At 34.6% G+C, this 23,205-nt stretch overlaps 1 protein-coding gene and 2 long non-coding RNA genes across 5 annotated transcripts in view; 1 reads left to right on the top strand and 2 right to left on the bottom strand.

Moving 5' to 3' along the window:
- LOC107562271 (uncharacterized) overlaps positions 1-8,756 on the bottom strand; it is an 86,099-nt gene extending 77,343 nt beyond the window's left edge. For both annotated transcript variants that reach the window (XR_001605965.1, XR_001605966.1), the window contains exons 1-2: positions 8,681-8,756; positions 8,295-8,375 (exon numbers count right to left, since the gene is read on the bottom strand). This is a non-coding gene — a long non-coding RNA (uncharacterized lncRNA). The remainder of the gene's footprint in view (positions 1-8,294; positions 8,376-8,680) is intronic.
- A 77-nt stretch (positions 8,757-8,833) lies between these two features.
- zfp64 (zinc finger protein 64 homolog (mouse)) lies at positions 8,834-16,350 on the top strand. 2 transcript variants are annotated; one of them, XM_016246893.1, is made up of 6 exons: positions 8,834-8,967; positions 11,970-12,125; positions 12,249-12,365; positions 12,491-12,553; positions 12,651-12,902; positions 14,922-16,350. In XM_016246893.1, exons 1-6 carry the CDS (start codon positions 8,946-8,948, stop codon positions 16,202-16,204), a joined length of 1,893 nt encoding a protein of 630 aa, XP_016102379.1. In that variant the 5' UTR covers positions 8,834-8,945; the 3' UTR covers positions 16,205-16,350. The 2 variants fall into 2 exon arrangements, with proteins under 2 accessions (XP_016102379.1, XP_016102380.1); XM_016246894.1 differs by having other exon boundaries at positions 12,651-12,752.
- Positions 16,351-22,150: 5,800 nt separating this feature from the next.
- LOC107562258 (uncharacterized) overlaps positions 22,151-23,205 on the bottom strand; it is a 1,729-nt gene continuing 674 nt past the window's right edge. Inside the window, exon 3 of the long non-coding RNA XR_001605963.1 lies at positions 22,151-22,255. This is a non-coding gene — a long non-coding RNA (uncharacterized lncRNA). The remainder of the gene's footprint in view (positions 22,256-23,205) is intronic.

Genomic DNA, 23,205 nt, shown 5'->3' on the forward strand with positions numbered 1-23,205 from the left:
TTAAGGGGGTCTGAATACTTTCCGTACCCACTGTATATCTCTACATTTCTGACAAATGCCATGTTTTCCTCAAACATGGTAACTTCTTTAATTTGTTTTAGTTAAGACTAGTTAAGAGCGTTTTTAAGGATTTTATTTTATTTTATTATTTTTAGTTTTAGTCTGGATGTATTCAAACATCCATTTAAATTGCAATTCATACAGGCCAGGACTTCACTCCACATGTGTTTTCAGTATTTTATTGATTGATTGATTGTTTTATCATCATCATCATTATTTATTTATTTATTTGGCAGACTTCAAAAAGTGTCTAGGTCGTTTATTGTTTAAAATGTTTCATTGACATGAAGAAACAAGTCTCAAGCTGATTTATTAAGAAGTGAATATATATAAATATTGTATGTGTATATATATATATATATATATGTGTGTGTGTAATTATTTATAATAACAATAAAGATTATTAGATTATTGTTGTTGTTGTTCATGTTATGTTTATATATATATATATATATATATATATACACTTCTATATGAAGTAATAATATTTATTATTATTTAAAACAGGAGACCAACTGAAATCAACTGGAGTCGTTTAAATCAAAATTATTATATTAAAAAAGGAATACATTTTTTTCATTAATAAAAGGCTTGCATTTCTAGATTTAAAAAAAAAAATTCTTGTCAATTTCGGACTGACTTGTTCAATCTGATTACAGTTTAAAAAATATATCAAAAAAGTTATTTATTGGCATCGATGGTTCCATGAAGAACCTTTAAAATCCATGCAATCTTTCCATTCCACAAAAGGTTCTTTAGATTCTTTAAAAGTTCTTCACACTTAGAAAAAATGGTTCTTATAAGAAGTGTTCACTAAAAGGTTCTTCGGTTCTTCTATGGCATCACTACTAAACATTATTTTTAATAGTGAATATTTTTCATGAGTCAGATCAGCTGCTCATGGTCATTTTTATAGTGTGTACTGTAAACAGACATCTCTTTACAAACTATTAATCCTAATATTAGAACAGAACATCCTGTCATGAGTAATCAGCTGATCAGCATGTGACCATCAGAGTTCAAAACAAGCTGCTTTGATTCATCCTGCTAATCTAAGACCTTCATTAGAGCCTCCACCAACATGATTATATAATAATCAACATTTTGTAAGCATGTCAGCAAGTTTCTATGGTATGTACACAATGAAGCATACAAATACTGTTTCTCTGCATGCAGTTAGGGGTGATGCTTTTTTTCATAATCACTTTTATTTTAGTATAATTGAGATACTTTGATAGTTCTATATTTTGAATCTGTTATTTTATTTTATTATACATATATCGTGTTAAATTTAATTAAAATGAGAAATAAAACATTTTAAGCAAAAATATTACTTAATTAAAACATTTTTAAATTATATTTAAAAAATCCTTAATATTATAAATAAGGCATTTGTAGCATCCAGTGGGGACATAATTACGGATTATAATGACTCATACTGTCTTACTGTACAACCATGCCTGCATTTGTGATCGGAGAAATGACAAACAACAAGCTCTACTCTACACTGCTCACAACTCACGTTTGAATCGTCAGTGGCAAATTATTTTAATGAAAACGTACTTACAGTCTGTGAGTCATAACAGCCGGCATTGTAGTCTACTCTTCCAGGATCAGAAAACAGTCCTCCATAAAATGCGCTGCACTTATCTTAATATTTGGGTTGAACTGTTCTGGAACAGTGTTGTAAATACAACTTAACCATTGATTTCTAGTCGAGTCCTTCCAAAAGAGCCGGCGGCTTGAGTGAGCGGAGGCCGGCGGGCTTGCAGCAACCACATGTGACGACCCCGGGCTGAACTCTTCGTCTTCGCTTCGTCCACGGTGAAAGCTGATCTGGCGATCCACAGCGCGAAGTTGATGTATTTCCTCAGCAACCAGCACGGATCAGCTCCAGGCATGACGAAGCAGATATCGTCCTCTTTTGGAAGACCAAACAAAGTAGTTTCGTAGTTACAGCGAGAATCAAAGTTACGCCTTCTTTCTTTGCGTGAACATTTGGGCGGCGTTATGCAAATCTTCCCACATCGTGACGTAGACATGTGGGGGCGTGTTAGAACGAGCCGTTTTAGGTAGGCGTGGCTGACTCTTTAACTTTTATAAAGAATATCTCTTTGGATTTGAGACTTTAGTGTTTGCAACTTTACAGATCTTCTTTATGCACCAAGAGCTTGTAACACTCCAAAGAGAAAGGAAAAATTTAAATAGCATCATATGACCCCTTTAAAACACAAGCTCTGTGATTGTTTCTGAAGAGCGCGAGAGCTCACTCACGCGTCGCGCAGTGTGAAATACAGACTGAACGTAACGTCAAAACATCCCACCACTGTGTGATATGCAAACTATGTTTTCTTGGCTGGATAAAGCAAACCAGCATCTTTTGATGTTTGAGTTTTGATGGTTGAGGATTGCAATCACGGTAAAGACGATTGCTGTGACGTACAGGAGACGTAAGCGTGAGTCTGATACAGCGTGTTTGAGCGCTCTTGACGCACAGATCATATGTTGTATTCATGCACAGACACATTTCAGTACATTCACGTTGTTTCCACACACATTCAAGATAATGTTTTGATTTGTCTTGTGTATGTCGCTGTGTTTAGTCAGTGTGCACAGATGTTTCAATTATATGATCTTCTTATATCATTTGGTTCTTTGGTGTCCTTTTGGAGTGTCCCAAGTGTCCTTTTTTGAAAAGATATCTAAATTTATCTTGAAATAAGCTTGCAGAAAATATAGTTTTGTGAGAATCACCCTTCAATCTTTTGGTTTACTTTGTTGGATATAGTAAATAATGACAAAATTAATGTATTAAGCAAGATAAATGGTATATGCTTAATTTCATGATAAATGTGCGATTGCGATTAATCACACAAAAAGGGTGCGGATAATTGCGATTAAAAATTTTAATCTATTAACAGCCCTAATATATACTGTGTGTATATATATATATACATTGACCTGAATCTATTATAGCCATAAAACAGAGTAAAGTATCTGCATTGAGTTGAATTCACTGGACACTTCTGGGTTAGAAATGAAAGCAACTGTTTTCAAACAGCTTATTAGATGTGAAGAGCCCATAGATCGTCAGACGATGATTAAAAAGACGGCAGATCCCGGGGTCCCGCTGGAGTCTGTGCAGTGCATTCTGCCCTGAGCCTCTCATGATTCTACTGTCTAGTTTATTGTTATTAGTGTGCTTTTAAAGGCCTGATTTTGCCTGAAGTCATTCACTTCGGTTTCATTTTTTGCTCTCTGGTTCTTCATTCTTCAGTTATCATGTGCATTATTTAGTCCAGATAATCTACTTTACATCCAGGACCTTTCTGTGCTAGTAGATTTTTGGGTGTGTAGCCAATGTGTTTACATTAATGATATGTATTTATTGTTGTTTTATATGTTTTTAAATAATAAATAAAATATTGTATTATATTTTAACAACATTAATAAAATGTATTATTAATAATATTATTAATTAAATGCTATTTTAATGCTAATTTATGAGATAATTTTTTATAATAATCTGTATACAAATATAAATTTCCTATTAATAAATAGTATTTTATTATATATTTTAACAGCAACAATAAAACATTATTATTATTATTATTATTGGAAATAATAATAATAATAATAATAATAATAATAATAATAATATTGAAATCAAACCTTTTACAAAAAATCTTTATAAAAATATAAATTTATTACAAATATAAATCTTTATAAATATAAATCCATAATATTTTATTATATATTTTTAACCGCAACAATAAAAAAAACTAGAATTATTATTGCTGGAAATAACAATAATAATAATAATAAAGCACTATAATAACTTGTTTGCTTATTGATCTTATTTTTATTATTATTATAAAAAAACATTAAAATAAAAAAAATTGCTAAAACATTTTTTTTCCTTTATCATAGCTTAGCTGTAGTTTAGGGACAAAATTGTTCCCCAAAATCTGAAATCTCCCTTTGGGGAAATTCAGGGGTGTCTGTAATTGAAGAAATTATTTTTTAATTATTATTATTTTAATAAAATGCAGAAAAAAAGTCTGTGGAATTTATCATTTGCTTTATATAAAAAGTCTATGGTCTGTCTTCATGTAAGTAAGCGTGTGTTTGTGCCATGAAATACACAGAGATGTGATGTTTTCCAGACGTTATATCTGATGTAATGATAACAGCTGTTGAACTCCATTCATACTCTACATGTGTGTATCATTTGTCAGGCCGCTCAAACCAAACATGGACCTTCAGAACGTCTTTCCCTGTTCCTCCTCACATCATAAACACATCACCCCGCAGTACACATCTCATTTCTCTCTTCTCTTTCCGTCCGTCCCAGTTTTACTGATATTATTTAGCAGGACACTGTTGCTATAACCTTAGGCTGAGTGAAACCTGCCGTGGATCTTCAGACGATTAAACCCAGACAGAAACGTTTAGTTTATAGGTGTCTTCATGTTCATCTTTCCTTTCATCTTCCAGAGTTTTATGCTGACTCACTTTTGCATTTATGTGTTGTCGTAGCATTAGAGGAGATGTTGAAACATGCCCCGTCTCTGCCCCCTTTTCCATAAACAACGAGGAAACGGGGCCATTTGACAAATAATGTAAGCATGGCATAACATCTGTTTATGGGATGTTGGGAAATTATGAAGGCTGAGAATTACAAGAACGTTAAAAGATTATTAAGACTGGTCCCACGGGGAACTCCACAGTTCTTGCAAAATATTTATTTAAAGCACGTTGATTAAATCGGTATTATCGTCTGTTGTATTTCTGCTAATGCAATAGAAGTGGTTTGTCGTTGCTCAAGGATGAGTTGTAATAAATGCAGCCTTAAAGGGGTCATATGATGCGATTTCAAGTTTTTCTTACAAGTTACAAGTTACAAGCTCTTGGTGCATAAAGAAGATCTGTAAAGTTGCAAAGACTAAAGTCTCAAATTCAAAGGGATATTCTTTATAAAAGTTAAGAGTCAGCCACGCCTACCTAAAACGGCTCGTTCTAACACGCCCCCACATGTCTACGTCACGACGAGTCCAGCCCGGGGTCGTCACATGTGGTTGCCGCAAGCCCGCCCGCCTCCGCTCACTCTAGCCCGCCGTGTGTTTAGTTGTGAAAGCGAAACTACTTTGGTTGGTCTTCCAAAAGAGGACACGACTAGAAATCAGTGGTTAAGTTGTATTTACAACACTGTTCTAGAACACTTCAACCCAAATATTAATTTGTGCGCAGCGCATTTTATGGAGGACTGTTTCCTGATCCTGGTAGAGTAGACTACAATGCCGGCTGTTATGACTCACAGACTGTAAGTACGTTTTCATTTAAAGAATTTGCCACTGACGATTCAAACGCGAGTTTTGAGCAGTGTAGAGTAGCGCTTGTTGTTTGTCATTTCTCCGATCACAAATGCAGACATGATTTTATGTTTATGGTTTCATTATAATCTGTAATTATGTCCCCACTGGATGCAACGAATGCCTCGTTTATAATGGGTTTTAATGTTTTTGTCTCGTCGCTCCATCACAGTATGGTAAGGGGCGTAACATTTCCGTCACACGCTTGAGGTATTCGGCCAATCACAAAGCACTGGATAGCTGGCCAATCACAGCACACCTCACTTTTCAGACCGATGAGCTTTGTAAAAATCAACGCGTTTCAGAAAGGCGGGGCATAGAGGAGAAACAATAATGTACAGTATGTGGAAAATAATGTGTTTTTTGAACCTTAAACCGCATAAACACATTTCATTACACCAAATACACAAAATAATGTTCTTTTTAGCAGCATCATATGAACCCTTTAAGGTTTTCAGAATGTCTTGTTGAGTACCTTACGACAAACCAAAAAACTTGAGGCGATTTAACAAGCTTGTCACCATTCTTCAGACAAAAATTAAACTTCTGTCATTTATTTACCCCCATACTGTCCCAAAGCTACCATACAATGCTATATTCACACATCTCACTACTGTACATTTCAGGTCAAAATTATTATTATTATTATTATTATTATTGTTGTTGTTGTTGTTGTTAACTTTATAGCAAATTATTCATTTTAATAATTTAAATTATGCATTTGATTTTATTATTATTATTATTACTATTTATAGCAAATTATTTATAGTAATAAGCATTAAAAAGCGTATTCACTTTTTATTCTTCTTATTATTATTATATTTTGTTGTTGTTTAAATACTTTCAACATGATTATAATTAATATAGCTAATATTATTTTGATAAAAGCAATATATATTATATATTATAATATATCTCAATTTTCCATTTTAAAATATAATATGATTTTAATATACAAGATACTCACCAGAAGTTCACCAAATAATAATAATCATTTGAAATAGTATAATCGTTGTGGTTGCATTAATATAGATTTAATATTATTAGAATTATTAAATATTTGTACAATTATTTCAACAAAAACAAGATATATGAACAGATATAAAATATGAAATATTTCACTAAAAATGTATAAATAAAATTATTATTATTATGCTGTTGTTGGCATTGTTTTTAAACATTGTAATTATTAATATATACATTTATTAATATTATTTTAATAAAAACATATAATAATATATATGTTAAAAAAATGATCTTTTCAAATCGAAAATATAATATGATTTTAATGTTCACCAGATGTTCGCAAATAAATAAATAAAGAGAAGTAGAAGATTTGGATCAACATGAAGTTTAGACACGGCGGATCGGAGTCAAGATCTCACGGAAGATCCGTCGTGTCTAAACGGTGTCTGGAGATTTGACGTCATCAGCAGCACCAGGAATGTCATTGATATCTTTTTTCGGTGTTTGATGTGGTAAACGTGGTCAAGCATTATCCTACCTAACAGTGTCAGAACATTCATGACAGTGCCTTTCATTTCTTCAGTTTCTCAATATGTGAAAATCCAGATCTGATCTGCCTCTGAATCACAGCATGTGGGAATAAAAATGGCGTGTAAATTAATGATGAGTGGGATTACTCACAACCTGAGCAGAATGGCCTGAGGTGACGAAGAATTATACGTAAATATTTTATTGAATATAACTCAGAGAAATAAATGTGGTAGTCAGTATGTCGTCTGCTAACGGCGATAGATACACACATACTCTCTTGTGAGACTCTAATCTGTTTTGTGTTCTGTTTTTAGCTCAAGATCAGCGCACTCTAATAATCATAATGAATAAAATATGCATCTTTGTCCACTGCAGTGAACGTGTTTTTTATTAATAACCCTGAATACATTAAACATCCTGTGGACTTCTCTGATATAGTTATATTCTCTGAGTTAAATTGGTAATAATAATAATACACTGCATTTAAAGTCGTAAAACACTATGTAAATGTATATCATTTTTATCAAAATCATGTTAACAAAATTAGTAATTATTACAAAGAATGGTAACATTATTAAAAACAACAGCAATAATAATGATACAAAATTACATACTGCTGACGTACTTTCAAAACTGTAATATGTTTGGTATACAAATAATACTAATTCTAGTATCACAGATGTAGTATAAATAATATATTACAAATTGTAATGATATGAAACGTTTATTATATAATGTTTATCAAACTAATTATATGAAAAGTGTTTATATAATGTTTATAGTATATTGTCATTATATATAACAATGATAATATATATGTATTGTTTTATGAAAATAATATGAAATGTATACATATTATAAATGTTAAAATGATTTAAAAGCAACAATAATCATACTATTAATATATTATATCATTATTATATATGCTATAAATGATCGTTTTATAAAAAAATAAAAATAAATGTAATTAATAAATGAATAAATGTCATTATATAGACGATATAATTATAGAAGTATAGAAATAATCACTTAAAGACAACAATAACAGATAGTAATAATAAATCATGTGTTGTTGTTATTAAAATAATTTATAATCAAATAAAATAAAAAAAAATAAAAAAAATAAAAAATAAAATAAAATAAAATAAAATAAAATTAAATTAAATTAAATTAAATAAAATGAAATGACTGGCCAAGTGTCAAAGAGCTGCTCAAACTCTTAAATTAAATTAAATTAAATTAAATTAAATTAAATTAAATTAAATTAAATTAAATTAAATTAAATTAAATTAAATTAAATTAAATTAAATTAAATTAAATTAAATTAAATGACTGGCCAAGTGTCAAAGAGCTGCTCAAACTTACCTATAGATTGCCTCTCGTTCTGGTGAATAATGGAGCTCGGGCGCCCCCGTGTGTTCATCTGATGCAACTGCAGCCAAAATCCTGCGAGACAGTGAACAATTAAAAGTCGTCGCCACATGTCTGAGCGCGAAGATGTCTTCTGACAGCCTGCAGCCATTAAGCAGCTGTGTGCAGCTGTCGAGCTCAGCTGGCCTTAAAATCAACTGACAGAGACGCTCATCTCCGTTTTCCCCACCGACACACATCAGGCCACGAGCTTAGTCACTTCTGCACAAACACTGTCTGACTGCATGACATAGAACAGCAAGTTTACGACTATAATGTTCCTTATAATGTTTCCCCTTGTTTTGGGGAAAAGTTGATTGAATATGTACACCTACCTTTACCTGTGTTTGGCAGCAATGCTTCTTTGTTTGTGGCCAAATACTCGCTCCTGACGCGTGAGGCGCTGCTGCGCGCTCTTCACTGCAGCACAGCGCTGAACGCGTTCCAGTGATGAAATGATGTTTACCGTCAAGCGGCTCACACTGTCGCAAAACCGTGAGCTCTGCTGAAAACCGTTCGAAATGAAGGGGACACAGAACAACAACAACGCTTGTTAAAGTTGTCAAATACTTCACGGGTCGACTCTCAGCGGGCATCTTGATCCACATGGCAACGTTCAACGGAGAAGGTACATGAAGACATCGTCTATATGTGCAAAATCTCACAAAAACACTGTTTAGAACAGATTTGAAAAGAAATTCCTGTGCAACACAGGTAAATAATCACAACCCTGATTCAGATATTGACGCTATTAAGTAGATAGATTAAAGAATTAAAGTCCCTTTTAGTATATAATACTAATAATGTTTAACAATTGTATTTATTGCTCTACAGACATTGAAAGTTCATGTTACAATTTGATATAAGCCTATTTAATGTTTCTGATATATCTTACAATTTTGCATATATATATATATATATACGGCAATCAAAGTTGTAATAATATAATAAACACACACATTTATTGCTTGGTGTAAAAAGTGAAATATCTGCACTATATTGAGCATAAAGATGTTTTATTTTTATTTCACATGTACATATAAAATAATTTATATATTTAGTTTATAGATGGATAGATCATTTATATTCATATATATTAAATGTATGTATTGAATACTCTGTGTATACTACAGTGCACAGCATAAATGAGTACACCCCCTCTGAATAAATCTAAAAGATGTATTTTCTTAAAGGGGTCATATGGTGCTTTTTTTAAAGATCATTATTTGGTGTAACAGAATATGTTGACATGCTTTAATGTTCAAAAAACACATTATTTTTCAAATACTGTACATTATTGTAGGTCCTCTATGCCCCGCCTCTCTCAAACGCTTAGTTTTCTACAAAGCCCCTCCTTCCGACAAGCGCAGTCTGCTCTGATTGGCCAGCTGACCCAGTGCATTGTGATTGGCCGAACACCGCAAGCACTCGTCGGAAATGTAACGCCCCTTACCATAATCGCCAGCTTCATCTTTCAAAATAAATGTAAAGACAGAGCCCGAAAGGGGAACAGAGTCGCGTGACAGACACAGTGATGAAGCTGGTATGTGTTTGCAGTACACAAGCCACGGTTAAGACAGCTGACTCCACTGTGATGTGACCCTCTCTCTCTCTCTCTCTCTCTCGCCCTCTCTCTCTCGTGCGCTCTCTCGCTCTCTCTCGATCTCTCTCTCACACTCTCTTTCTCACGCTCTCTAACTGCGGTTACTGAAACCACGCCTTCTTTCTTTGCGTGAACATTTGGGAGGCATTATGCAAATATTTCCACATAGTGAGGTAGATATGTGGGGGCGTGTTAGAACGAGCCGTTTTAGGGGGGCGTGGCAGAGTCTTAACTTTGATAAAGAATATCTCTTTGGTTTTGAGACTTTAGTCTTTGCAACTTCAGGGATCTTATCTATGCACAATCAGCTTGTAACACTCCAAAGAGAAAGGAAAACTTGAAATCACATCATATGACCCCTTTAATGATCACTCATATAATTCATGGAAAGATGGCAAAATTTAAACATATACTTAATAAAAACAACAAAATATATGCCAATATTTTCTGTAAGATAAGTAAATTAGCCAATTTTGTTTAAATGAAGGATTGCAGAAACGAGTACACCCTAGATTTAATTCAGAAAATGTATAATATTCTAGTACTTGGTATGTCCTCCAGAACTTAAAGTATACTGCTCTGACACTTCTTGGCACTGAATGTACAAGTTCATGACAAATTTTCACCTCTGTGCTGTTTAACTCCTGGAGGACGACCTCCTTAAATGCTCTGGTCTTTAATGGGGAGTGTTGCTCAGCTCGTCTCTACAGAATCTCTCACAGCAGCTCAAGAGCGTTAAGACTGAGTGAAACACATGTCCACTGAAGGATTTTCACCTTGGGAGAATGAATATATTCATTGTCATGCTGAAAAAATGCCCAATAATGCAGGGAATGAGGGGAGGGTAGCATCTTCTGTTTCAAGTTTTTGTATTACATCACACAGTGGTGTGTGAATTCATGCCAGCATTGATAAAGCACAACTCCCTCACACCTTCAGCACTCATACATCCCTATATAAAAGCTTTACTACCACTGAACGTCACTGTGGGAACTAAGCACTTCTCTCTGTACCCCTCCTCTAGCAACACCAGAACACTGTGGATGCTTTTGGGTCCGAAATGATTGACTTGGTCTCTTGAGACCAGAGTATGGATTCCCAGAAGTCTCTATATGTTGTAAATATGGGCCCTGGAAGAGGTTAAATTAGTTTATTGTGCTTTGGCTACAGTAGGTAATTCTAGTGGTGATAACAACCATGCATGTCACTTCTGCAGGCTGCGTCTCTGTGAGATAAAGTGTCACTCTTTTCACAGCTTTTGGCGGCTCTGAGACACTTGCATGTTATTTCTCCTGCTCTTTTTCTAGCAAAGATTCACTAAATGAAAACTTAAAGTGAAGACCTGATTATGTCAGGAGCCTTATCACAAGTCCATTGTTTTTTAATGTTGGTGCTACTTCTGCTATATTTTCTCACTTAAAACAATAATTTGGTATTCCTCTTGTACCATTGTCCTCTTTTATGCTAAGAAATAAGTCACCTGGCTGTTCTCTCTCAAGTGGTTCCACTGCTGTCAGCATTAAGTCTGAGTATGATTCAGTGTGCTATATAACACTTTTAATTGTCAGGAAATTACTTGTCTTTAAAGGGATTTTGGTTCAATATATTTACCTGTTGATCAAAAATAGCCTTAAACCTATACACTTTTTTTTTTTTTTAGTTTTATTTAGTAACTTTTAGCAGGGTGTAATAATTTTTGCAATTTGTCTCTCATAGTTGAGGTATACCTATGATGAAAATTACAGGCCTCTCTCATCTTTTTAAGTGGGAGAACTTGCACAATAGGTGGCTGACTAAATACTTTTTTTCCCCACTGTACATGCATACACATTTATTGCTTGGTGTAAAAAGGGAAATATCCACACTTAAAGATTTGTTATTTTAATTTCACATTTACATATAATTTATGTATTTCATTTATATACAGACAGATACAGATAGATAGATAGATCATTTATATATGAAATGTATTTATTGAATACTCTTTTTTTCCCCTATATATTTACATAATATATATATCCTCACAGTAGTCAACCATCTGTTAGTAGAAGTGAGTCCTGACATCCACATCTGCGGCTTCTGCAAACAGCAGTACAACAACGTTGACCACTTTTTTGCACACAAGCAAAACTGCAGCCAGATCCCATCGACTCATATATCAGCCCGAAGCGCTGGACACAGTGGTGAGTCTAATGTCCAAGTACTCATGTTATAATGGGTCATTATAAGTACTCAAGTTTATAATGATCCTTCATATAGTAGATTTTGCTGTTTACTAATGACAAAAAGTGTTTTTGTTTTTTCAGAGTCCTTTCAGACATGTGTACCTAAAGTCAAAAAGCCCCTGACCAAAGCTCAGAAAACCCCCTCTAAAAAGCTGAAACCTGCACTAAGTCAAAAAAGACACACATGCACATTCTCAGGTTAGTGTCAGCAACACAGCATTGCATTTCTTATATTCATATATTTACTTTGAAGGTATTGAAAGTGAAATATCTACACTGTTTGGAGCTTAAAAGATGTTTCGTTTAATTTTGTGTACCTTTAGGTTGTACATTCAAAACTCAGTATGGCCAAAAAGACATGGAGAGACATATTTTAACACATACTGGTAAGTCATTTAATCTCTGTGTTGCACCTTACGCTTTATCATTATCAAATGATGCCAAGTGAACATTAAAGTGCTGATCTCTGACTCCTTTCTTCAGGTGAGAGGCCTTTCGAATGTGAACTCTGCCATAAACGCTTTAGTCGTCGCGATAAGCTGAATCTCCACAGCCGTTTGCACACGGGAGAGAAACCACACAAGTGTAAGTACTGTCCGTACGCGGCGGCCGACAGCAGTAGCCTGAAGAAGCATCTTCGCATCCACTATGATGAGAGACCCTTTAAGTGTCAAATATGCCCCTACGCCAGCCGCAACTCCAGCCAGCTGACCGTTCACCTCCGATCTCACACAGGTGAGCACAGCGTCATAGACACTGTGTGTTTCCAAGGATGTAGATAATGTTCTGAAATATGTCAGACGTTCGGGGTCAGTGAGATATTTTGAAAGGAAGTAAAAATTTTATTAAGGAAGGATGCATTGCACTGATCAAAAGAGACAGTTAAGTCTTTATAAAAACATTAGATGCGAAGAAAAATAGCTTGTGTGTTCTCTTATGCATGTTGCATTCCACCGAAAAACTTTGCATTCTCTTGCTAAAGTATAGCATTCACCTGAAAACTGAAACTCCTGAAAAAGTATAATTAAGTATATGCATTTCCACAAGCAACTCAAAAAACCCAAAGGTTTTGCGAGAGAGCACGGAAGCATTAAAATGTCACTGTAAAAAATGAATCATGGGTCTTGTAATTTTCCTCAAAAAAATTAAGGTGATAATTAAAAAAATGTGTATATTTCATTAAAGAAATTGTGGTTCAGTGTTGTATAGAAAATATTGAGGACTTTTTACTAATTTTTTTAAAGGAAACTTGAGCAGTTTTGAGGCTTGAATTGAGGAACTGATTAAACTAAAAAAATTAAAGAAAGAAGGCTACCTATATATTTTAAGAGAATTAGCTCAATTTTGCCATTTATTTTAGAGGTGATTGTTAGTTCCCAGCATGCTTTACATACGGCTGGATATGGAGTGTAAATTTTCAAATTAAATGCTATTTTATGTGTTTTTGAGTGAAGGGAAACATCTATTAATGTTTAATGTTCAGTTATGTTTGACATTTGAAAGAGTTTCTGTTACGTTGAAGTTTCCATTACACAGTGCAATCGTTACCATTGTGCAGAAGAGCAGAGCTTATGGTTATGGCTACTACTCCTCTAAGGCATTAAGCCTTGTTCAATGAGCAGTAGCTTTGCTAGAGCTAGTGCAGTACTTTCCAGTATTGCTCAAGTATTTTCCTACTTGAGCTGTTTGGCTGTATACAGTCTTTTAAATGTACAAAATAACTCCAAGTCAAATATAAACAGGCCTCACTCAAAATCACAGACTTTTGAGAATCAACTTAAAATAAATGAGTACATTTCACTAATTATATTAAATACATTGTGTCATAGATGAATACATTTCAGAGATTTTACATTATTTATTCAGGGAGATTCCATTAAAAAAATAAAGCCTTAAAAACTACTCAGAAATATTAATAGAATGATTTCTGAAAGATCATGTGACGCTAAAGACAGGAGTAATTATGCTGAAAATTCTGCTTTGAAACGCATGAATGAATAGGCCTATATTACATTTTACAGTATATTCAAATATATATAAAACATTAGAAATAGCATAATAGAAGTTATACCAACCCAAACTTTTCAAGTGTGTGTGTGTGTATGTATATATATATATATATATGTATATGTATGTATATATATATATATATGTATATGTGTATATATATATATATATATGTGTGTATGTGTATGTGTGTATATATATATATATATATATATATATCATGCATCATTTTTTATTTATTTCTTACTTTTTATATAGAAAACTCTGATTAATAATAACAATTCTAATAACAAACAATAGATATCTACTAAAATATTTTTTAAAAGCACAAAAATCAAGTGTTTTTCTACTTGTTATTTTTTGTTGTTGTTCAGCCACAAAGAATATCCTGGCACCAATCATTTTTGAGAATTTACACTAATGCTTGTGAAACTGCCAAACATGAATATGATAAAACTGGTTTTCCTGTTTTTAGCTATCAAAGCCAAACAGCTCATCTTTCCCATGTTATGAAAATTAAGAACACACGCAACCAGTTAAACAAGTACGTGCGCTTTGCCCAGAAAATGACGAAATTAAAAAGTGTCAAAATATAATTGTACATCAGTGTATTTACTTGATAAGTATGTTGCTAACAAATCCTAAATTGTTGAACAGCATCATTAGAACAGTGTTCCTTTTTGTGATCGAGCAGAACAAGTTGTGGAAACTGATATATTGACTTCACATACCTGGATGTTTCCTCAGGTGACGCCCCATTCCAGTGCAATCAATGCGATGCCAAATTCAAGATCAACTCCGACCTGAAGCGCCACAGTCGGGTTCACTCCGGCGAGAAGCCTTACAAGTGTGACCTCTGCGAGTACCGCTGTGCCATGAAGGCCAATTTAAAATCCCACGTGCAACTGAAACACAACGCCTCCGACTCCTTCCGCTGCTCGAAATGTGACTTCCAGTGCTCCACCAAAGCCGCCCTGCGACACCATTCCCGCCAGCACCAGCCGGCCCAGCCACTGCAGTGCAGTGAGTGCAGTTACTCCTGCTCCAGCAAGGGGGCGCTCAAAATCCACGAGCGTGTGCACTCGGACGAACGACCCTTTAAATGCGAACACTGTTCGTTTGCTAGTAAGCAGCGGAGTAATTTGTTAATTCACAGGAGGAAGTTTCACGCGGATAAACCGGATAGGCAAGGTAAGTCCGGACGAGGAAGTGGGACGGGGGAGGAGCCGCCCAAACCTCTTAGCTCGCGTTATCGAGCGAGACTGGAAGCGGCACGGGCGTTTCGCTGCGACTTATGCGAGGCTTCATTCGTCAGGGAGGATTCTCTTCGCAGCCACAAGAGGCAGCATAACAGTGACGTGCAACAACAAAGTCAAACTGTAACCTCTGTCGCAACCAACACGACGTCTTCGTACAGCACGACGCATCTTAAGATCATCATGGCACCCTCCATAGGACCGGAGGCTACTTTTGTCCAAGCCTCTGCTGGAAAGGCTGGAGCCGTTCTGCTCGGTCCGGAGGATCACAGTGAGCTTTTGAACCCCGTAATACAGCATGTCAACATGCTAGCACCAGAGTCCGGCCTCCAGCACCAGACAGTTTTACTCACTCAAATCGACTCCAGTGAAACCACCTCTCAAACCGGTACTCAAAACTTCATCGCCTCCTGTTCTGCATCCGCTTCCGACGGCACGCACACCTTCATAACGTCCTGTTCTGACCTGGAAAGCCTCCACAAGCTCATCCAGGAAGGCGGGACTGAGGTTACAGTGGTAACCGAGGTGAATCCGACGATTGCCACCACAAAAGAACCCATGAACATTGATGGTTCCTCGTCTCAGGATGTGTCTAAGCACGCAGAGGATGCTGAAGATAGTTTAGATATGGGTCCACCAGAAGCCATTCTTGTTCAAAGTCTCCCTCTGTCGATTTCTACACATGACCAAGAGGCTAACAAATACCATCTGTCTCCACACCATTTATTTTCAGACTCTAATACGGTGGACATCAGTGATTCGTTACGTGAATAACAAGTTTCACTGTGATACAGACTTTAAACGCCATATTGAATTTAACACGGATGGAAACGAGGCTGTGAGGAATGGACTTGCACTTTTACAATGGCACTCACTGAATAAAGGTCCTACACTGTAAAAAGAAAATTCCGTAAAATTTACAGTAAAAAACTGGCAGCTGTGGTTGCCGGAATTTTACCATAAAGAATACGGTAGCAACATTTTAGGTTTTACGTTTTAACTTAAATTTACAGTTAAATACCATCATTTCATTAACTGATATAATGTTAATATACCAACCTATTGAAGTACTGAAATCTGTTTTGTACCTTTGTAATATACTGATAACCACCAAATGCAGGTGGTGATGAGAAAGTCACATGATGAACCAAAGCCCATCACAAGCAGCTTTTAAATAATAACATGTATAGAAGGTGCACAGTGTCATTCACACAAACACTAAACACCATCATGGTAACACACATGAAACTGAAATAATGCAATAACCATTCATTTAACAACATTAGGTGTTAACACAACCCTAATATACAAAACTGATAAGAAAAAACTAAGAAGCATGTTATTTCAACAAAAAAAACATCAAATTTGAAATGTATCGCAGGGAATTCTGGGAATGTCAATTTACAGTTATTCACTGTAAATTATACGGTCTTTTTCCACTTACAGAAACGGTATATTACCGTTAAATTACATTTTATGTCCAATACAGTTTGTCACCGTATATAGTAGGGGAATTTACCGTTAATCATTTAACAGGTTTTCACTGTTGCATTTTTACAGTCTTTTACCGTTAAATTCACGGTAATTATTTTACAGTAATTTTCACAACTTTACAGCTGTTTTATTGAGTTTTTTTCTACTGAAAATTTTCTTCAGTAAGACATTTTGTCAGCTGGACAGTCAGTATGTTGTTAAACAATCCATTGGACCTGCTGTATTTCTATTCTTCGCAGCGCTGTTTTCTTTCCTTTTTAAAATGAAATATGGCACTACCTTGACTGAGATCTATCATCAAGTTCAAATGAACTTTGTTTGGTTGATTTCCTGTTTCTTTATCCAACTAATGCTTTGTTCATGTTGTGTTGGAATTACTGTAAGTATAAGAATTATAAAACTCAGAAATGTTTCAGTTTTCAATGCCAGTGCTCATCCAAAATGTATCCATGGGGAAAGTTTGTTGGAAATGACAACAAAAGCGCACAAGGTAACACCAGTGAATATGGTGTTGACATTAAAACCTAGTTTTTAAAACATTAAAAACTGTTCAAATTGCTACCATTTTGGTTTAATCATGCACATTGATGAGAGAAATCAGAGCTTTCATAAAATTAAGAGTTTATGCATTTTTACAGTCTTTTACCGTTAAATTCACGGTAATTATTTTACAGTAATTTTCACAACTTTACAGCTGTTTTATTGAGTTTTTTTCTACTGAAAATTTTCTTCAGTAAGACATTTTGTCAGCTGGACAGTCAGTATGTTGTTAAACAATCCATTGGACCTGCTGTATTTCTATTCTTCGCAGCGCTGTTTTCTTTCCTTTTTAAAATGAAATATGGCACTACCTTGACTGAGATCTATCATCAAGTTCAAATGAACTTTGTTTGGTTGATTTCCTGTTTCTTTATCCAACTAATGCTTTGTTCATGTTGTGTTGGAATTACTGTAAGTATAAGAATTATAAAACTCAGAAATGTTTCAGTTTTCAATGCCAGTGCTCATCCAAAATGTATCCATGGGGAAAGTTTGTTGGAAATGACAACAAAAGTGCACAAGGTAACACCAGTGAATATGGTGTTGACATTAAAACCTAGTTTTTAAAACATTAAAAACTGTTCAAATTGCTACCATTTTGGTTTAATCATGCACATTGATGAGAGAAATCAGAGCTTTCATAAAATTAAGAGTTTGTCATTTACAATTAAGAGTTTGAAAAAGATCTTATAAGTGGAAAATATGTAATTATGGCGTGGCCTGAATGCAGCATAACATACAGAGGTTGCCATGTTGGATCAGGGAGTCGTTTCATATTGAAGTTTTGCATCAAATCAAAAGTGGATGAATAGTTTTTTCTCTCTATTCTACAGTGAAATAAACATTCGTCTTTTTAAGCCATTAACTTGTTTTACCTTTTAAATTGTGTTTTTGTGTGTTTTCGGTTTCCAGGTGGTGTAGTGGTTAACGCTCTGCGCTGGTTAACCAAGACGTAACCCTTCAAGTAACATACGCTAGACTACTAGAGTATGACTCTAGACTACTAGTTTTTTTTTTTTTAAGAAAGTAGTGCAAGGATGCATTAAATTGATCAAAAGTGACAGTAAAGACATTTATAAGATTACAAAAAAAAACGTTCTATTCATCATATGATCCTGTTTTCAACATCAATAATAATAACGTTTCTTGAGCAGCAAATCAGCATATTAGAATGATTTCTGAAAGATCATGTGACACTGAAGACTGGAGTAATGATGCTGGAAATTCAGCTTTGATCACAGGAATCAATTACGTTTTCAAATATATTCAAAATAAAAAGTTACTTTAAATTGTAGTAATAGTTGTAGTATTTTTGTATCAAATAAATACAGCCTTGGTGAGCATCTTGAAAGACTTCTTTCAAAAGCATAAAAAAAAATCTTACCAACCCCAAACGTTTAAATGTTAAGTGTGTGTAAATGCAATTTGAACAGGTTACAGTGTTAAGTATGAATTCATCTTTATATAATAAGTTGTTAAATAACTTTATTTTTGGGCAGCACTTTAAAACCGTTTCATTTAATAATGCATGAACTAACACTGAGCAATATTTTTTTACAGCATTTAAACATGTTTGTTAATGTTAGTTCTAATGTTAACAGACATCTTTTGATTTTAAAAATGTATTTATAAATTGAGAAATTAATACATTTTGCTAAAGTATTGTTCATTGTTTATATTAACTAATGCTTTTAACAACAAGTGAAACCTTGCTGTAATGTGTTACCTAGTTTTCAAGTATCTAATCTGTAGGGATCTTTGTCACAAAACTCCCTTCATATCTCCTGGATATTACTCATTTCATTCTTGGTTCTTATCAAAACCAATGTACTAAGCGACGGTTTGGTGGTGTAATATTTTCTTCCCATTTGTGTAAGGAACCAGCTCGATTTCTCAATGGGAAAGAAATACAGTTTATTTTTAGTACATTGGTTTTAAGGTTCAATTGTTTTAAAGCCAATCCTTTTCTTGCCTTTAGATGGCAGTGCAGACTTCAAGATGCTGTTTAGACAGACAAACGATTTATTTAATCTCCGAAAGGCATCAGTCATCTCTTATCTCGTGTTTTCGGTGTAATTTAGGAAATAAAAGTTAACCCAGCAGATATTACACGCGTATGCACTTTGATTTCGCTGCAGTCGCAGTTAACCAATGCCTAGTCCAGGGATCCTCAAATCTGGCCCACGAGATCCACTTTCCTGCAGAGTTTAGCTCTGACCCTAATCAAACACACCTGAGCAAGCTAATCGGTGTCTTCAGGATCATTAGAAAATCACAGGTAGGTGAGTTTGATCAGGGTTGGAGCTAAACTCTGCAGCACATTGGCCTTCCAGGGCAAGATTTGAGGAACCCTGGCCTAGTCCTATGCATGAGAACTATCGCGTTTCCTGCACTGACAGTTACAAGATAAGATCTTTAGGCAGTTGTAGAGATGCAGATGGAGACACATGAAATATGAGTGCTGCATTTTGCCTGTGCGTGCATATGTCTGACCGCCAGTCTCATATCAGGACATTTCCCCGCCACAAACCCATCAGCGCGAGCTCAACTAATCCAACTAGATAAAGCCTGTGGCCTCTTCCTCTCAGAGGATTTGTGAGCTGGAGAGCACCTGTTTGCGCCAGTTTTCTACCAACAACATGCATTTCATATTTTACTTATGCTTGATATCATCTCGCAATGCCAGAACCGCTTGAATGTAGCGAAAAATGCTGAAATCATGGAGAACATTTTCAGCGCTGGCTGGTCGTGCATCGATAGATTTGATTCTGTTAATCTGAATGAATTTGTTAGATTTTTTATATATATGTATAGGTTACAGTTAATGTGTAGAATTATTAACTGTATAACTGTCCAGTTGTTTCTTAACCATGAAATTCCGTACACTAAAAGCTACCAGCCATCGATAGATAAAGATTCGAGTCACTGGATCGATTGGATTCTTTGACATCGATTCTTTGATTCGACTTTCGCAGTTCATAAATACAATAAATGCAGTTATAATCAGATTATAGATATATTTGAAAGGGACATAAAAGGCGCCAAAATAACCAGCCTTCTTTGCTGCTCTAGATACAAAAGGATTTGATTGTTTGTTAATATTCGACTCTTTTAAGACTCAGTGTTTACAGTAAACGAAAACTCGTACATTGATTTCATCACAGCTAGACTTTAGACTCATTCACAATTTCCACCAGCCCTGACTGTATGTATGAATAAAAAAAAACATTTGATTCGATTTTTTTTAATTCAGTTACATTTTTTAATGTTTACTTTTTTTTACTAATTCGTGTAATGAGCCTGTTTAATGTACAGTTATTGCATCACTGCTACATTTAACATGAAATAAACCAGCTCTAGCGGTGTGTTGATAAATATGATTCGATTTTTTACAGTTAGGATACAGAATGAATCAAATATACATTTGATTGTTTTATACAGTTAAATTTTTGCATTTTTTTCTACAATTAATATTGCAAATAGGTGTAATTACTGTATAAACATGCAGTGATTTAATCACTGCTACATATAACATGACGTGAATTCTACCATCCCTGGTGGTGTCTTGATACCTTGATTTTTCAGAATAGAATCTTCGATTCCTTCTATTTTTTCAGTAATTTGTTATTAAATTGAGTCTTGGAGATTCAGTGTTTACCTTAAACATGTATGACTGTTAACTTTATAGTTGACTCTTGACTCATTTTTTAATTCAGTTCAATCTTTGCTTTTTTTAATAACAATTATTATTACAAAGTATATTCATTTACTTTATAATCAGACATCAGCATATAAAATGAAATAAATTCCACCAGCCATTTGATTTTTTTTTTTTTTCAGAATTGAATTCATTTTTACAGTAAATAAATGAAAACATTTGTTTTGTTCTTTAAAAATAGACTAAGCATGAAAGGCACCAACACTGTAAATTCCAATTAGTAAACCTTACTTAAAAAAAGCATGCAAACCGATTGCCTTGAAAAAGCCAAGTAAAGTGAAATAAGAATAATAATTTGTAATAACAAAGGTTTATTTAGTGTTGTAAACTTACACGCAAGTTCTGGTAACTCAGAATCACTATTTTCAACTAAATATAATAAGTACAATATACTATGTGTGTATTTCAAACAACTCTTTTATTTAAGCTGAGCCAACTCGTGTAACATTTCCTGCAACTTGGAATTTCTAAGTTGTATTTACTTAAACAGCAATCTGATTTACTGGCTAAAAGCATGCAAACCGATTGCCTTAAAAAACCAAGTAAGCGTTACTCCACTGACTTAAGTGCTTCAAACATCCATTACAAATTACTGACAACAATGTTCCATTCATCACACACACATACAATTACACATACATTTAAGATAGTTGAAAGTTAAAGCTAATGTTTTTAGTTTTTTTTCTCAGTGCAGTTTTAACTTATATTACAAACATTTTCAAAAAGCAAAAACAATCTGATTTAGGGTATGCTTCTTGTAAACAGTGGAGGTAGCAGTACAATGAATAAGTATGGCACTGGGTTGGCCGCACATGTTTCCAATGTTTTTCCCGTCCCAAGTCAAGCATCACACTGTAAGTGTTCTTCACAGTATTAGGGTAATCCAAATGTACTGTACCAGTGATCCAAACATAGCACATGGCAGTCCGGAAGCAAATGGCTGAGGTAGACCCTGGAGACGATGGCAAAAGACACAGGGTCAAGGCAGAGAAGATTTGGAGAAGTACTTCATCTTCAATGATAGTCAGCAACCCAACAGATACTAGTGCCCAGACTGCATCAACATCAGACACCTGTATAAAACCAAATAAAAACAATATTAGTAGGGAAATATGGATGATAAGTTGTCAGTGTTATCTGTCCTGCCTACACTGCCATGCCATTGGGTTAGCTCACCCAAACTTGAAATTTATGTGATAATTTACTCAAACATGACATTTTGGAACACAAATAAAGACATTTTCAGTGAAATCCGATATAAATTTCTGTCTATTTACCCAAGACATTAGACAGTTGATCATATAGCAATCAGAGCCGCTTTTCCACCATCAGGCCAAACCATTCTTGTTGCTTAACCATTCCATTTTGTGCTGATCCGGCCCAAGCCGATACGGATATGGTTTACTTTTTCACTGTTGGGCTGTTAACAGAGCTCTTTGGAATGCAACATAAATGTGTCAGTCGTTACCTTAGTAATACAAGAGTTAGAATACGGTCCTAGATGTAAATAGCACACGTTATGAAAAATAAAATATTTATTTAAATTTTACTATTAACTTGGTTTACTTCGCTCAAATAGCAGGCTTGGCCAGCTATAGAGAAACTATTGGCTGAGCAAAAGACAAATGAGAATCCTGAGCAGCGACGTCACTCCAGGCATTCTACAGCACAGTTCAGCGTGTTCGGCTAATAATTCCAGATCAAGAATGGTTTGTGATCAGACTATGCCTAACCAAGTTCAAGTGGAAATATTACTGAAACTGCTCCTTACCATTCACTGAATAGTTTGGCCCAAAAGTAGATTACATGGCTCCATTCATCCGGGTTTATTTTATGGTTTCTTGGGTGTCAATATCGTCATTCATGTCTTGAAGATGCACACTTTTTTATGGGATGGAATGACAAGAGGGAGATTAATTGGCATAATTTTCATTTTTTGTTGAACTAGGTATATAATCAACATTAATCTTTATAAAAGTATCTCAGAAATTTACCAGCAAATACACAGGAAATTTTCCCAAAA

Source organism: Sinocyclocheilus grahami, unplaced genomic scaffold (genome assembly GCF_001515645.1).
Source record: "Sinocyclocheilus grahami isolate Dianchi unplaced genomic scaffold, SAMN03320097.WGS_v1.1 scaffold815.1, whole genome shotgun sequence".
Taxonomy (NCBI): domain Eukaryota; kingdom Metazoa; phylum Chordata; class Actinopteri; order Cypriniformes; family Cyprinidae; genus Sinocyclocheilus; species Sinocyclocheilus grahami.

What these genes read in the sequence shown, in the direction of transcription:
- zfp64 (XM_016246893.1), top strand. Translation starts at nt 8,946, where the DNA reads ATGGCAACGTTCAACGGAGAAG. An exon ending in ACACACATGCACATTCTCAG is followed by an intron (nt 12,366 to 12,490) that starts GTTAGTGTCAGC and finishes GTGTACCTTTAG; the next exon opens with GTTGTACATTCAAAACTCAG. An exon ending in TCACCTCCGATCTCACACAG is followed by an intron (nt 12,903 to 14,921) that starts GTGAGCACAGCG and finishes ATGTTTCCTCAG; the next exon opens with GTGACGCCCCATTCCAGTGC.